Source organism: Notolepis coatsorum, assembly GCF_963971535.1.
Source record: "Notolepis coatsorum genome assembly, chromosome: 20".
Lineage (NCBI taxonomy): Eukaryota > Metazoa > Chordata > Actinopteri > Aulopiformes > Paralepididae > Notolepis > Notolepis coatsorum.
This window is the reverse complement of record NC_140184.1, coordinates 43,612,342-43,625,360: the sequence shown is the minus strand read 5'-3', so window position 1 is coordinate 43,625,360 and position 13,019 is coordinate 43,612,342. Positions and strand designations below refer to the sequence as shown.

Below are 13,019 nucleotides of genomic sequence, written 5' to 3'. Positions count from 1 at the left end.
AGCTTGTGAGGAGGCACTGGGGAACTCAGATCACAGTGCCTCTCTGGAGGCATGGATGATAACTATGTCAGGTGAATGTGTTACGTCACCAGACCGGTTGAGGCAATTCACCATGTTGGCGGTGACAGTGTGGGCATCTTTGAAGTCTTCATCTTGGGAAGAGGGCCTAGACCTCGGCCACTAGAGCTAGACAAGGGCGGGGGTTGCTTCAGGAAAGGAGCCAAGCTCTGGTACCTGGCAGGCGGCCGTCTCTCACTTGGAGGCCGGCATGGTGGCTGGAGTGCTGGTGAGGGAACCAAAGGGGGCAGGTGGGTGGGTTGCTCTGTGAGATTGTCTTCTTCTCCCGCATGAACATCTGTTGGTGTGGAGAGGAGGGGTGAGACTCAGCTGGCCTGTGTTGAACGTGGCTGGCTAGGCAGGCTCTCTCTGCCTCTGCTGCATGGAAGGCAGCCACAGCCTCATCAAAGTGGGGCTCGGAAAGACCTGAGAGGGCACTGGTGAGGAGCCTAGTCTTCTATGCTTCAGTCAGGGTGGTCTGCAATGGCCAAGAGTGACACTGGGTCATCGTGGACTATGGCATGACTGTTGACCACATCCTGACCATCTGCCCCCTATACAAACCACCCTCGGAAGCCAGCCTCTTTGATGTGGGACCAGAGTTAAGGGCATGGCTACAAGATACGGAGTTGGACCTCTGACGTTACACGAAAGATTGTGGACTATGGCATGACTCTGCCAGTGGCAACTGCCAGCATCTGGATCAGGAGGAGAATTGTGCCAGAAGTCTTGGCCAGTGTCTCCAGCTCCCCAGAGCTCCCCATTGATGACAGGACAAGAGGACAGCAGAGCTATGTTGTTTGCAGCTGCTGTGCTCTGAGCTGCACAAGCATTATGACTTGTCAGGCAGGACAGCAACCTGCTAGTGCAGCTGCTTTTTGGGCTGTGGGTTGGCACAGTGCTTTCACTCACCACCCCCTTCAGAGATGGAGTCCAGAGATGGAGAACGCCACGATTCATGACCATTGAACAGGAAGTGTGTTTACAGGCCCTGAAAAAAGTTATTGCATCTCTGCATCGCTCTTCATTGAAGATTGAAGCTGCTATTTGTCAATGTTTAATTTTGTCTGGTTTGGGACACCTCATACATTTTGGGATGTAGCTCCACATTCATCACAACCACACCATTCCAACAAGCCCTCACTGGTGTTTCTATGATAATCCACGGAGTAAATTACCACATTCAGCATAGATATGAATTTTTTATATTCCGCTTATTAGCATAGGTCTATATTTTTAATATTCACATTCAGCTTTTTCTATGTAGAGGAATATCCTGACTATTAGCATGTCAAGTTTGAAAGCTCAGAACTTTTTTATTATGTAGAGTGTTCTACATGAGTTCATATGCCTCAACTCCCATACGGTTACGTTACAGTACAACAAAGTACAGTCCAGTTGTATTTACCTGTTCAGATGCCTGTGTCTCCCCATAGTTGTCCAGGAAGTTGCCCTGGATGACAGACCCCACTATGGTCAGACCCTTCCCTGCCTTCAGCTGCGAGGCGAAGGTCAGCAGTCTTGGGTACTTGACATGGAGATCCTCATCCAGCTTCAACAACACTAAGAGCTGGGGCCTGGAGCACACATGAGGAAACACGTGAGAAAGCATGGCTAGCTCAGTTCAGGCCTGTTGTCCCTTTGTAATATGGGGTACATGTAATGACAGCAACAGTGGCTCAGGAGGTAGAGTGGTCGTCTAGTAATCGGAAGCTTCCCGGTTCGATTCCCGCTCCTCCCGGCGGTGTGTCGAAGTGTCCTTGAGCAAGACACTTAACCCCCAAACTGCTCCCAATGAGCAGGTTGGTACCTTGCATGGTTGCCTCTGACGTCCGTGTGTGAGTGAATGTGAGGCATAAACTGTAGTGAAGTATTATATCCAAATTTCGGACGCAAGTGCCTTTGTTTCCTCATATCCGGGCCTGCCACCTATTCTGACGTTTCCGCCTATCCAGCCCAACCGAACCAATCCATTAAATACACGATTCGGCTCCACCGATAGATTTGCCCAATTCCCTGGCCTGCGGTATTCATTGTGTGGGTTAAACACATGAAAAGCCCATTCAAAAATTAAAGCGCTATATAAATGCAGTCCATTTACCATTATGTAATGTACATGCTACAGAGATATGCATGTCCTTAAAAAACTGGTTTTGTCACAGGGACCCACCTGGTCCATTTTGTGTCCAGAACGAGAGCTTGTGTGAAAACAGCACGGTTACAGTATAGCTTCAAATCAGGTGTTGATGGTAATTGATGAGTGAATATGTGTTGGTGACATCATGGTGACATCACGTAAAGTGTAAGGTGGTGATGAAAGGTACTGTACCTCCAGTTCTTAGTGTGCGGGGGTCCCGCCTCAAGCCTCAGCAGGGCGTAGCGAGCACCGCTCAGGGACAAGCCTCTTATCCCATCTCCCCACTCCTTTTCCGCTCTGCATGTTTACGTGAGAGAGAGAGAGAGCGAGAGAGAGAGAGAGAGAGAGATAGAGAGAGAAGGGGAGGGAGGGGGAGAGAGAGAAACAGAGAGAAAAGGAGGAAGAGAGAGACAGACAGAGAGAGAAGGAGAAAGAGAGGAGAATGAAACTGGAGCCGCAAAACCAATTTACCTTAAAATGAAGATAACACAGTGTATAACATTTTATATATAGTTATCCCCAAGCATACCCCACATTTAGCATAAAACGCCTGACGATTGCATACCCAAAGTAATTTGCGATTGATTATACTTTATACTTATAGCACACAGTTTGTTGCATTAATGGAATTATAAAGCAACAAAAAGAAATGTTTTGACTTTTTATTGCTGTTTTTACCTGTTATAACAAAGAAAAACCTCAAACTCTTATGAAGAGGAGAAAAATACTGGGTGTATAGAACTACTTTTAAATAAAACAAGTGCATTTTTTGTTGTTCGCAAATTACTCACCACATATCAGGCAAGCCTGCATTGTTAGTCGTGAAAGCAAATTAATCTGTACACGCTGAATTAAACCCTCTATTTTCCTCAGACTTTCCTTTTTTTGGATTTATCCATGGTTAGCTTACTGGGGGGTCGGAACTGGAGGTGTGGGGGTGACATACTGTATAGTTTGGTTGACTAAATATTTTAGTTGATGAAATATTTTTTCATTTCAGTGTCACAGTATGACCTCAATCTTCAAAATAAGAGATTAAAAAAAAAAGGAAAAAAAGGAAAAAAAAAAAATTTACTAGGGAGCCGCAGCTGATTGGCTAAGGAGCCGCAGGTTGCCGACCCCTGCCCTAACCCATACACTGTGATACTGTAGAATAACATTTATATTTATATTTAGTAACTTAGCTGACGCTTTTATCCGAAAGTGACTTACAAATTGTATAGGAGGGGTACACCTCTGGCAGCTAAGGGTAAGTGGTATTGTTAATCAAACAGTGTCGAGTGCATAGTAGTATAGACATATTAGCACGGTAGGTAGTAGTATAGTCATAGTAGCATATAGTACATAATAGTAAAATATAGTACTTTGTACTTTGTCTTTATCTCCTGTAGCACTCTGAGATTCTCACGAATGTAGAGCGCGGTACAAATGTAATCCATTATTATTATTATTATTAGTACCAGACATACCCTTGGTACTCGATGTACTTGTAGATCATGCCAGCGATGCCCATGGCCACGATGGCATAGTACCAGGAGGAAATGAACATCAGAGCCAGGCACATACTCATGCCCAGGAAGGACAAAGCCCTGCGAGGAGACACAAAAAAGACTATTTGACATCTTTTACTATAGCAATAGATTAGATTAGATTAGATCTCTCTTTTACTTGTTTTAGTGTTCTTTTTACTCCTTACTAGTTTTATTCTTGCTTATTTTATATTCTTTTTTTACTCTCTTGCTAGCTTTAATCTTATTTTACACTGTAGTGCTTTGAGATTTTTTCCACAATTATAAAGCGCCCTACAAATCAAATATATTATTATTATTATTATTATTACCATGAAAATAAGTTGACATCTAATGTAACAGTAAATTGCATTAACAATATACAATGTACAAGTGATTCAAATAATGTGATATATGCTACTGGTAATATATGCTAAACTGATATGTACAGTATGATTATGCTATCATTATGTATCATTATACAGTGATACAGGTGTAAATAGGTATAAAAGGTATAAAAGGTGAAATTGGTATAAATATACTATGGTAGTAGCCATGCTGGCCAGTGGTATAACTATTAAGAGTAGGTATGGGATATATACAGATATACTTTATATAGGTATGTGAACCGGGATATATGCAGATATATCAAACAGTTGTAGATAAATATGGTATATACAGTATAATAGAATTATTGTACATGGCTATCATACATGTATGTAAACAGTAATATATGGGTAGACTATAGTTTCAGGTAGTTAGTTATGATTACAGTGCAAGGCAGTTGTAGGCAGTAGATAGGCAGTAGATAAGTATAAATCATATAATAAAACAATACTACAAGAGATGGCATTCTTTACTGTGATTATATGAGCATGATGCTCCTAGTCACAGCTGTACCATTGACAGCACTAAAGTGACAATCACAGTAAAGGACACACTCCTGAGTATAATGGCTACCAACATATGGGTGCTGCCTGAAGAGTTGTCTTTAGCGTAGAGAAGTGAAATCCAGAAGAAGGGAATAAATATCTTAGCTATAACTCCCTGATTAACCACAAGTAGTTTGCTTAGCAACTAGTATGATTTATAGCTAGTGATACTTTATGGGGATCATCTCCACAACTGGAAAACCTCTTTGGCCGAAACTACCTGTCCCAGAATGGAGGTATTTTATTCTCTAACATGGTGCGTTTTTTAGCGTGACACACGCATATGAAGCCTACACAATCAAACTCTAATTCATACATGCATGCCTGCCCCCCCCCCCCCCCCTATATGCATATTTGACCTACACCTACCAGTGGTAGTATTTGAACCTGGGCCTCCAGTTAGGTGTGCGTAGTAGAGTCTGTACTGCACAGGCTAAGTTCACAAACAGGTAGCACATCAGGAAGAACCTGTTGGATACAAAGATGATTTGCGTTGCTCTCGACGATGTTATCATCATGGAAATTATGGGTAATGTGCTGGCTAGATAGATAACAGTGCGGGAAAGCCTGCCCATGTGGCTTTGTGTGTGCACGTGTGAGTGTGTAAGCTCACATAGAAAGGATAGGTGCCACCATATCCAGTGAGGCGATAAGGATGCCCAGCTCTGCTATGAGGCCAGTCAGTAGCAGTGCCCATGTAGGCTCCCCATTGGCCTTACCGTGGCCAAACACCTAGAGGGAACACAAGTTGTGTTGTTTACTTGCTTTGCATAAGAGGAACACAAATTGCTTGCTTTACATAAGAGGAACTTTGCATCAGATTCAAATAAGCATGACTATTTTATTTTATTTTATTTGAAATCTTTATTTCGATCATGTAAATAAATACAAACAATATAAAATCAAAACAAATCATTGATCTCAAGAAATTAAACGGAAAAAAATAAACAAAAGCAAAACATAACTCAATTTACATGTTCGAAAAGGAGTAGGAAGACTATTTTATAATTAGACTTTTGTTTTGTATGGGAACACATTGCTCATCATCGCTGCTGTCAGGTTGGAAATCTCCGGATTCCAGTATGATGATGAACATTCAGTTGTTGGTGATTAACCGTTTAAGGTCATGTTCTATGTCGTTATGGCTTTGCTCAGCACCTGTCTGCATATATCTCGCTTCAGCGTATATACACTGAATAAAAAATTCCACCATGTACCTTTACATGCCAGCATTCATCTGGCCACACCCCCATCCGCTTACCTACATAAGCAGGGGTGGGGCCACACACTCATCTCCTTCTCAAATTTCATCACAAGCTGCTCACATGCCCACTTGACGTGGAGAAAAATATTTAGTCTGAGGAAAGGAAGAACAAGGAGATACGTTGACTACATATCTTTATTTTCTCTCTCACTATTTTCGAGAAAATACGGCGATATTGTCTTCGTTACTGGAGTGTCTGGTTCATTCCGACCTTCAACGGCTTTTTCGTATTAGGAGCTCACGCCGCTGACATGCCTCCCAACTACAATCCTCCTTGCTGCGGCTGGATGGGGTTACCCTCCAGCAACACAGCTGGACTGTAGGACGCACCGACTGTTGTGAGAAGCGGTGGTTTCCAGGTTGGGTACGTACTGTTTTGCTTGCGAGCTCTGGTTGTTGTTGATGCTGTGGGGGTTAGCTAACAATTTACGAAACGCAGACTCCAGGCTAGGGTCCTCTGCTCGGCTTAAACGGCGGTCGGGGAATCTTGGTCTGCCCTTCAAGGTTCCTGTCACGTTGCTGTTCGGCACGTTACAGGGTAAGAGGGGGGGGGGGGGGGGGGGGGGAGTTTCCTGGTCCCACGCCCTGGAAGATTGGGCGTGTGCACCGCAGAAATTCCCCCGCCATAGAGTACGTCACTGTGCGCGTCTCTGTTGGTAAGACTTCCGTGAGTTGTTCAGGTCCATGTGATGGATCTGTTTCAGGGAGTTGTCAGAGCTCCTCCTCACGAAGCTCCTCCTCGGGCCTTCTGTGAGTTAGGACTCTCCTTCCCTGTGAGGGAGCCTCCTCAGAGTTCAGAGCCTCCTCCTCAGATTGTCAAGGTGAGTAGAACTTCAAAAAGGAGTCCTGCTCTATTGTGTGTGTATTCGATTCAATTCGATTATTGAGTGTGTATTGGTTCAATGCCTCCTCCTCGGAGAGCCCTAAACCAAATTTTACATAGCTCAATGTTGCAATATATTCTTTTCAATCTATACAGCTCGCGTGGGAAGTCTCTCTGGGGATTTCCGTCTCCTCCCTCCCAAGATTTACCGAAAATAAGAATTTATCGGAAAAATGCTAATTATATCTCTTGTATCGTAGAACCGCGAGGAAATGTCTAAATCCAGATTTAATCCTGCCATTGGAAAGAGGAGCCTTTTCCCTATCCATAGATGTATGATTTGGCCATAATAAGGACAAGGTCAAGTTCAAGGTCAAATATGAATTTATAATTAAAATGGATTATCATTTATTACTGTATCTACAAATCCTTCTGTTTAATCATCTTCCCTGTATTAATTTGCTTAGATTTTTTTGTACACTTGATCTCAAGAAGGTGATGAATGAGCTCAGTGAGCGAAATCAAAAGAACCTCAATGTTTTCATGGTGTTATTCACCGGCACAGATGCAAAAATAAATCATAATTTATATTCTCCTTTTTTTCATTAGAATTTACTCAAGCCTAGTAACAGACACAATATTTCTGACACTCGAAATACATACCCCCAGGTCCCTAGATGTTCCTAGGTACTAAGAACATGCAAATTGACCTTGTAGAAGTGGAGCAATCTTCCATTTACTTAGACATGTACCTTTAGGCGAAATTTCTGAAAATAGGGCTACAGCTTAACTTAAAGGAACATGCCAACATTATGGGAAATGCACTACCGTCTTCTCCAGAGTCAGACAAGAAGATAGATACCAATTTCCTCTCTGTGCATTCAGTAGAAAGCTATCTGGCTGCAAGCTAGCCTAGCTTAGCACAAATGAATGCCACTTATTGCACGTCTGATAGATGAATCCCAGCCAGTGTTTTCCCTGATGGGGGTCACTGAAGCCCAAATTAGCAAAATTCTGAAATCCCTCAAAAGCTCTAAGTCTAATGATGTATTGGGTCTGGAGTCTGGACTAACTTTTTCTAAAAAAGAATGCAGATGCATTCACTGAACCATTAACAAAAATAGTGAATGCCTCTATTAAAGAATATAAATACCCTAATGACTGGAAGACAGCCATTGTTATACCAGTCTTTAAATCAGGAGACTCAAGCACAGTGAGTAACTTCAGGCCAATCAGTATATTGCCTGTTATCTCCAAAGTTGCTGAAAAATGCATTATTGAACAGCTAATCTCCCATATTAATAATAGCCTGTACACTCTGCACCCAATGCAATTTGGCTTTCGGACCAACCACTCCACCGAGACAGCCAACTGCTTTCTCCTAGAGATTATTAAAGAAAAGATGGACAAAGGAGGTGTCGTCGGTGCCATATTCTTAGATTTTAAGAAGGCATTTGACACTGTTAGTCATCAGATACTCCTTTGCAAACTTGCTAACTATAATTTTTCTACTGGCGCACTGAACTGGGTGAAGTCTTGTCTTGCTGACAGAATTCAATGTGTTAGGGTCAGAGGTGAAACATCACCCTTCCTGAGCAATACAATGGGTGTGCCCCAGGGATCAATCTTCGGGCCTCTCCTATTTAGTTTATTTATAAATGATCTTCCATCTGTTTGCACAGAGTGTGAAATTCAAATGTATGCCGATGACACTGTTATTTATATCCATGCAAATACCAAAGAACTGGCAGCTGTTAAACTAAACGCTGCAATGGTGAATGTCAGCAACTGGCTCACAGAGTCTCAACTATGTCTTAATGTGAAGAAGACAGTTTGTATGTACTTCACAAAATCCAATCCAACATCTGATAATCCTGGAGTGTTTGTTGCTGGAGAGCCAATTCAAGTAGTCTCACAATTTAAATATCTTGGTATTATCCATAACTCTACATTATCATTCAAAAAGCAGGTAAAAAGAGTAACCCAGACTGCCAAATACAATTTGTCAAATTTCAGATTCATGAGGAACTGTTTAACATCCACGGCTGCCCTTCTTTATATGAATGCAATGATCATTTCCCATCTCATGTACTGTATGACTAGCTGGACCCATGCAAAAAACACAACCATGACACCCATTCTCTCTCTGTATAAACAGGCCCTCAAGGTGCTGGACCGAAAACCATATACTTATCACCACTGTCACATTCTCAACAAGTACAGAATCCTCAGCTGGGAAAACCTCACAAAATATACTGATGCCTGCCTACTATTCAAGATCTTAAATGGCAAGGCCCCCCCACCCCTCAGTACTTTTATCAAAACAAATCTTATAATAGGTCCACAAGATCTACCCAGAGAGGGGACTGTACTGTGCCGTTTAGGTCCAGCTCCTTCAGTCAGTCCTGTTTTGTAGTCAGAGCCACTCAGTTCTGGAACACCCTACCAGCTGAAATAAGACACTGTGCTACCTATACCACACCTCTACAAAAAAACTCAAGACCTGGTTATTAACCAATCAAACATGTAATCACTTTTAATCATTTCATTGTGTATTTTATTATTGCTTTTACTATTATGTTGGATTATGTTGTAAATACTGTGTTGCACTGTTAATGTTTCTGTTCTAGGTATATTGTCGGTCTCATAACATCTTGCCAAAAGGACTACAGTTGTGAATTAGCCAGCTGGCTAAAACTGACAAAATACAGAAATGTTTATCAATGTGTACTGTCCTTTTAAAAAAAAAAAACTGAAACTGAAACTGAATGGAAGTGGAGTAGCTTTCTACTCGCATAGAGAGGAAATTGGTACAGCTGTCTATCTTCTTGTCTGACTCTGAAGAAGATGGTAAGTGCATTTCCCATAATATCGGCATATTCCTTTAAAGGATATTGGTAGTCTAGTTATATTGGCACTACTGTATTCTGATTGTATCACATTCTCTTAACCTGTTAAATTAATATTCAGGCCCCCCCCCCCCCCCCCCCCCCCCCACGCACTTCACGGCATTTTGCCCTTGTCTGTCGGCTTCGGGCTGTATTTTTGCGGATCAACTTACACATCGTTGGAAAGCTAAAATGGCCATCATTCAATTGACACCCTACTCAACCTATTACTTGCGTCCAATCTCGGGTTACAAGTCGAAAAACCAACGTCGGTTTCGGACAAGTGACCACGTCCGGTTTCAGCTGGCCCTGAACGGACCAGTCACCTCTGACGGTGAAAATGATTGACCGTTTTGTAGCCAATGAAATTCTGGAGCTTACGGTACCTTACACAAGGGCTGATTCCTACGTTAAGGTGACAAGAAGATGGGGAAGTTGTTTGTTTTGAGAATTCCTCACTCGCCTGTCCAAATTAATTGAGCGGTCGGCCATATAATTTTGGACCTGTACGCGTGAATACTTTCCCTAATGGGGTTGTACTTCCGCATTCGGTTTGCGCAATCTGATTGGCCACTGACGTTTCTGGTCATGTGACATGTGCGCCAATCGTGTGACGCAAGTTCTGCCACCGGTTAAGCTTAGGCACTCTTTCGAAGTTGGTTAAGGTTAGAGTTTGTCTTAGAGCAGGGCGATAGAACACCAGCCCTGATTCCAAACTCTAACCTTAACCAACTTCGAAAGAGTCGCCTAAGCTTAACCAGTGATAAACTAGGCGTTAGGTAGTTTGCAGTCTGTTAGACCCGGAAATAGGCGCAGAACTTGCCGTCACACGATTGGCGCACATGTCACATGACCAGAAACGTCAGTGGCCAATCAGATCGCGCAAACCGACAACCCGCTTAGGGAAAGTATTCATGCGACCTGTACTAGATTCAGGCTATTGAACCGTTATGTTTTCCAGCCCCAAGCTTTCAGCTGGAACTCTTTTGCAGGCATCTGTTTGCAAGTAAAATAAAGACATGAGTAAACAACTTTTATTTCAGTGTGTTCAAACTTCTGTAACTCTATTACATTAGCAGAATCACAGAAGAGTGATTCTTCCTGTTGTGGAAGAAAGTTCAGAATTTTTCATTTCAAAAGAGATCAGACTCATGCATGTGCTATACGTGTTTCAAGAATAAATCGCAAATTACTTTGGGTATGCAATAGTCAGGCGTTTTATGCTAAATGTGCCGGATGGCATAAGGGGTTAAAGGGGAATTTACTATGGTTTATGTCTAGTTTACATTATCCTCAATCGTTTTTCAATGCCATAAGTAAGTAAGTATGTTTATTTTATAATTTTTTTTTTACTATTACTTGCCCTTCCGTAATTTTTTTAATACAAACTTTACAGCGTCAAGCGACCTAGCTTGAAATGAACTGCTGTTCCAGCTAATAAAGACGCCCTGAATAGAAGACATGGATGTGACCATACAGTTTGTAAGGTTTCTGAGGGGTTATTTCCTGGTGGAGACTTCCATTTATTCATGTGGGTGTCAGGTGACAGTTAGCAGACCATAACATAGGCTGGGAGATACGTCCAAAATATCACATCACAATATTTTTCTTAGTTTTGATATTTTGGTATAGCGGTACTATTTCATTTTACAGTGCAAATTACAACGTGATATGACTTTTTTTCTTTAGGTCTTTTTAAAGGTTGAACCTGTAATATCATCAAACAGCGACCTCTAGGCAAAAGATGACAACATGGTACTGCACTTTGTTTACAGCTTTTGTTTTTGTCTGATGGAGGAGGGGAGGAGTTGCTACTGTTGGTCACACCTCAGGCTCTGCCAAGAGAGGTCTGGAGAAATGCACACTTTAATAAGTTGCTAAACATCAACCCACACATCAGACCAAAACAAAAAAAGTAAACAAAGCCTAATACCAAGCAGGGTTATTTTGCCTATAGAGATCGCTGTTTGATGATTATTACAGATACCTTTTATATGTTTATATGATTATATGCCATTTCATTACACATTTTCTATTGTCTTTTACTTTTAAATACTGTTGCAAGGATCTTTTTATTAGCTTAAAAATATTGTTTTTTTTACAATTTGTATATTGTGGATGACATTATTATAAAAATCCATACCTTTGCATGAAGCCATGCAATTTTAAAGTATAGCCATGCTATAGGTATGGTATACCTCCCAGCCCTACCATAATAAAATCACAAAGGATGTATTGAAAAGGGAAAATGGTTTTCCTACAGCTTGGCCTTCAGAGCTAGGTCTAGGTCTATCTAGAATGCTCAATGTTGTTATTTGGTTGAAAAACTGAAATTGATGCATTACTGAATACACCGGGAGCCACTAGGTGGCGGTATAGACACCACAGGAATAGTCAATCCCCATACACATCTTGTGTATATCTGATTCACAAAGTGTTGTATAAAGGATACATAATGTCCTACCCTGAGGAATGGAATGATGTTGTCCTTGGCAATGGCCTGTAGGAGACGAGGAGCCCCGGTCAGGGACTGTAACCCCGCCCCCACGGTGGAGAAGAAGGAGCCAATGACAATGACCCAGTGGGAGGGCCAGGAGAGAGTCCCCACCACCAGCTTTTTACTGACTGCATCCCCAAACCTGCAGGAGTCAGGAGCATAATAATTATATCACACTGGAGCAGAGCAAATATGTCAATCAGGGCATGAACCAATACAGATCCTGCTGTTGGATATTGATACTGGTGTTGGATATTGATATTGGTATTGGATATTGATACTGGTATTGGATAGTGATACTGGTATTGGATATTTGTTTATTTGTTTATTTATGGATCCCCATTAGACTACACCCATGGGTGAAAGACTATTCTTCCTGTGGTCCTAACACACAACATACAACATTACAGTACATTACATTACTGTAACAAACAAAAAAAACAATAAACACATAAGAAACACCTTAGCCTAAGCACATTCTCACATCTTCAAAATCTCACACAAAAAAACACACAAAGGCTCCAACCACAAATACAATACTAACTAAACTAACTAACTAAACTAACAATACTAACTAAATAATCAGTAACTCAACTGTATTTCACAATTCATAACAGCATCCTTCAACTTTTTCTTAAAAGTACATTTGTTGCTGATCATCATTATCTTCAAAGGTATACAATTCCAGTATGCAGCAGCTCTATACATTACGGTTCTTTTAAGTGCATTTGTTCTTGGTAGAGGTAGAGTAAAATGAAGACCCACGGCATGTCTGGTGACATAGCCATGTCTAGTATTGGTGGCCGGGTTGTAGTTCTGACCACAAAGACTTAGGTTTACCAATTTTATAAATATTAAACAAAAATGTTACAAGGCTACATGCCAGCCTCTGATGCACTCTAAGCCAAGACAG

At 41.6% G+C, this 13,019-nt stretch overlaps 1 protein-coding gene across 1 annotated transcript in view; it reads right to left on the bottom strand.

The window, feature by feature from the left end:
- The window catches only part of slc12a4 (solute carrier family 12 member 4), a 142,325-nt gene that overhangs the window by 28,292 nt on the left and 101,014 nt on the right, over positions 1-13,019 (bottom strand). Inside the window, exons 12-17 of the mRNA XM_084337480.1 lie at positions 12,074-12,248; positions 5,248-5,366; positions 5,004-5,102; positions 3,664-3,783; positions 2,387-2,491; positions 1,466-1,634 (exon numbers count right to left, since the gene is read on the bottom strand). Coding sequence (XP_084193606.1) covers positions 1,466-1,634; positions 2,387-2,491; positions 3,664-3,783; positions 5,004-5,102; positions 5,248-5,366; positions 12,074-12,248 — 787 coding nt within the window. The remainder of the gene's footprint in view (positions 1-1,465; positions 1,635-2,386; positions 2,492-3,663; positions 3,784-5,003; positions 5,103-5,247; positions 5,367-12,073; positions 12,249-13,019) is intronic.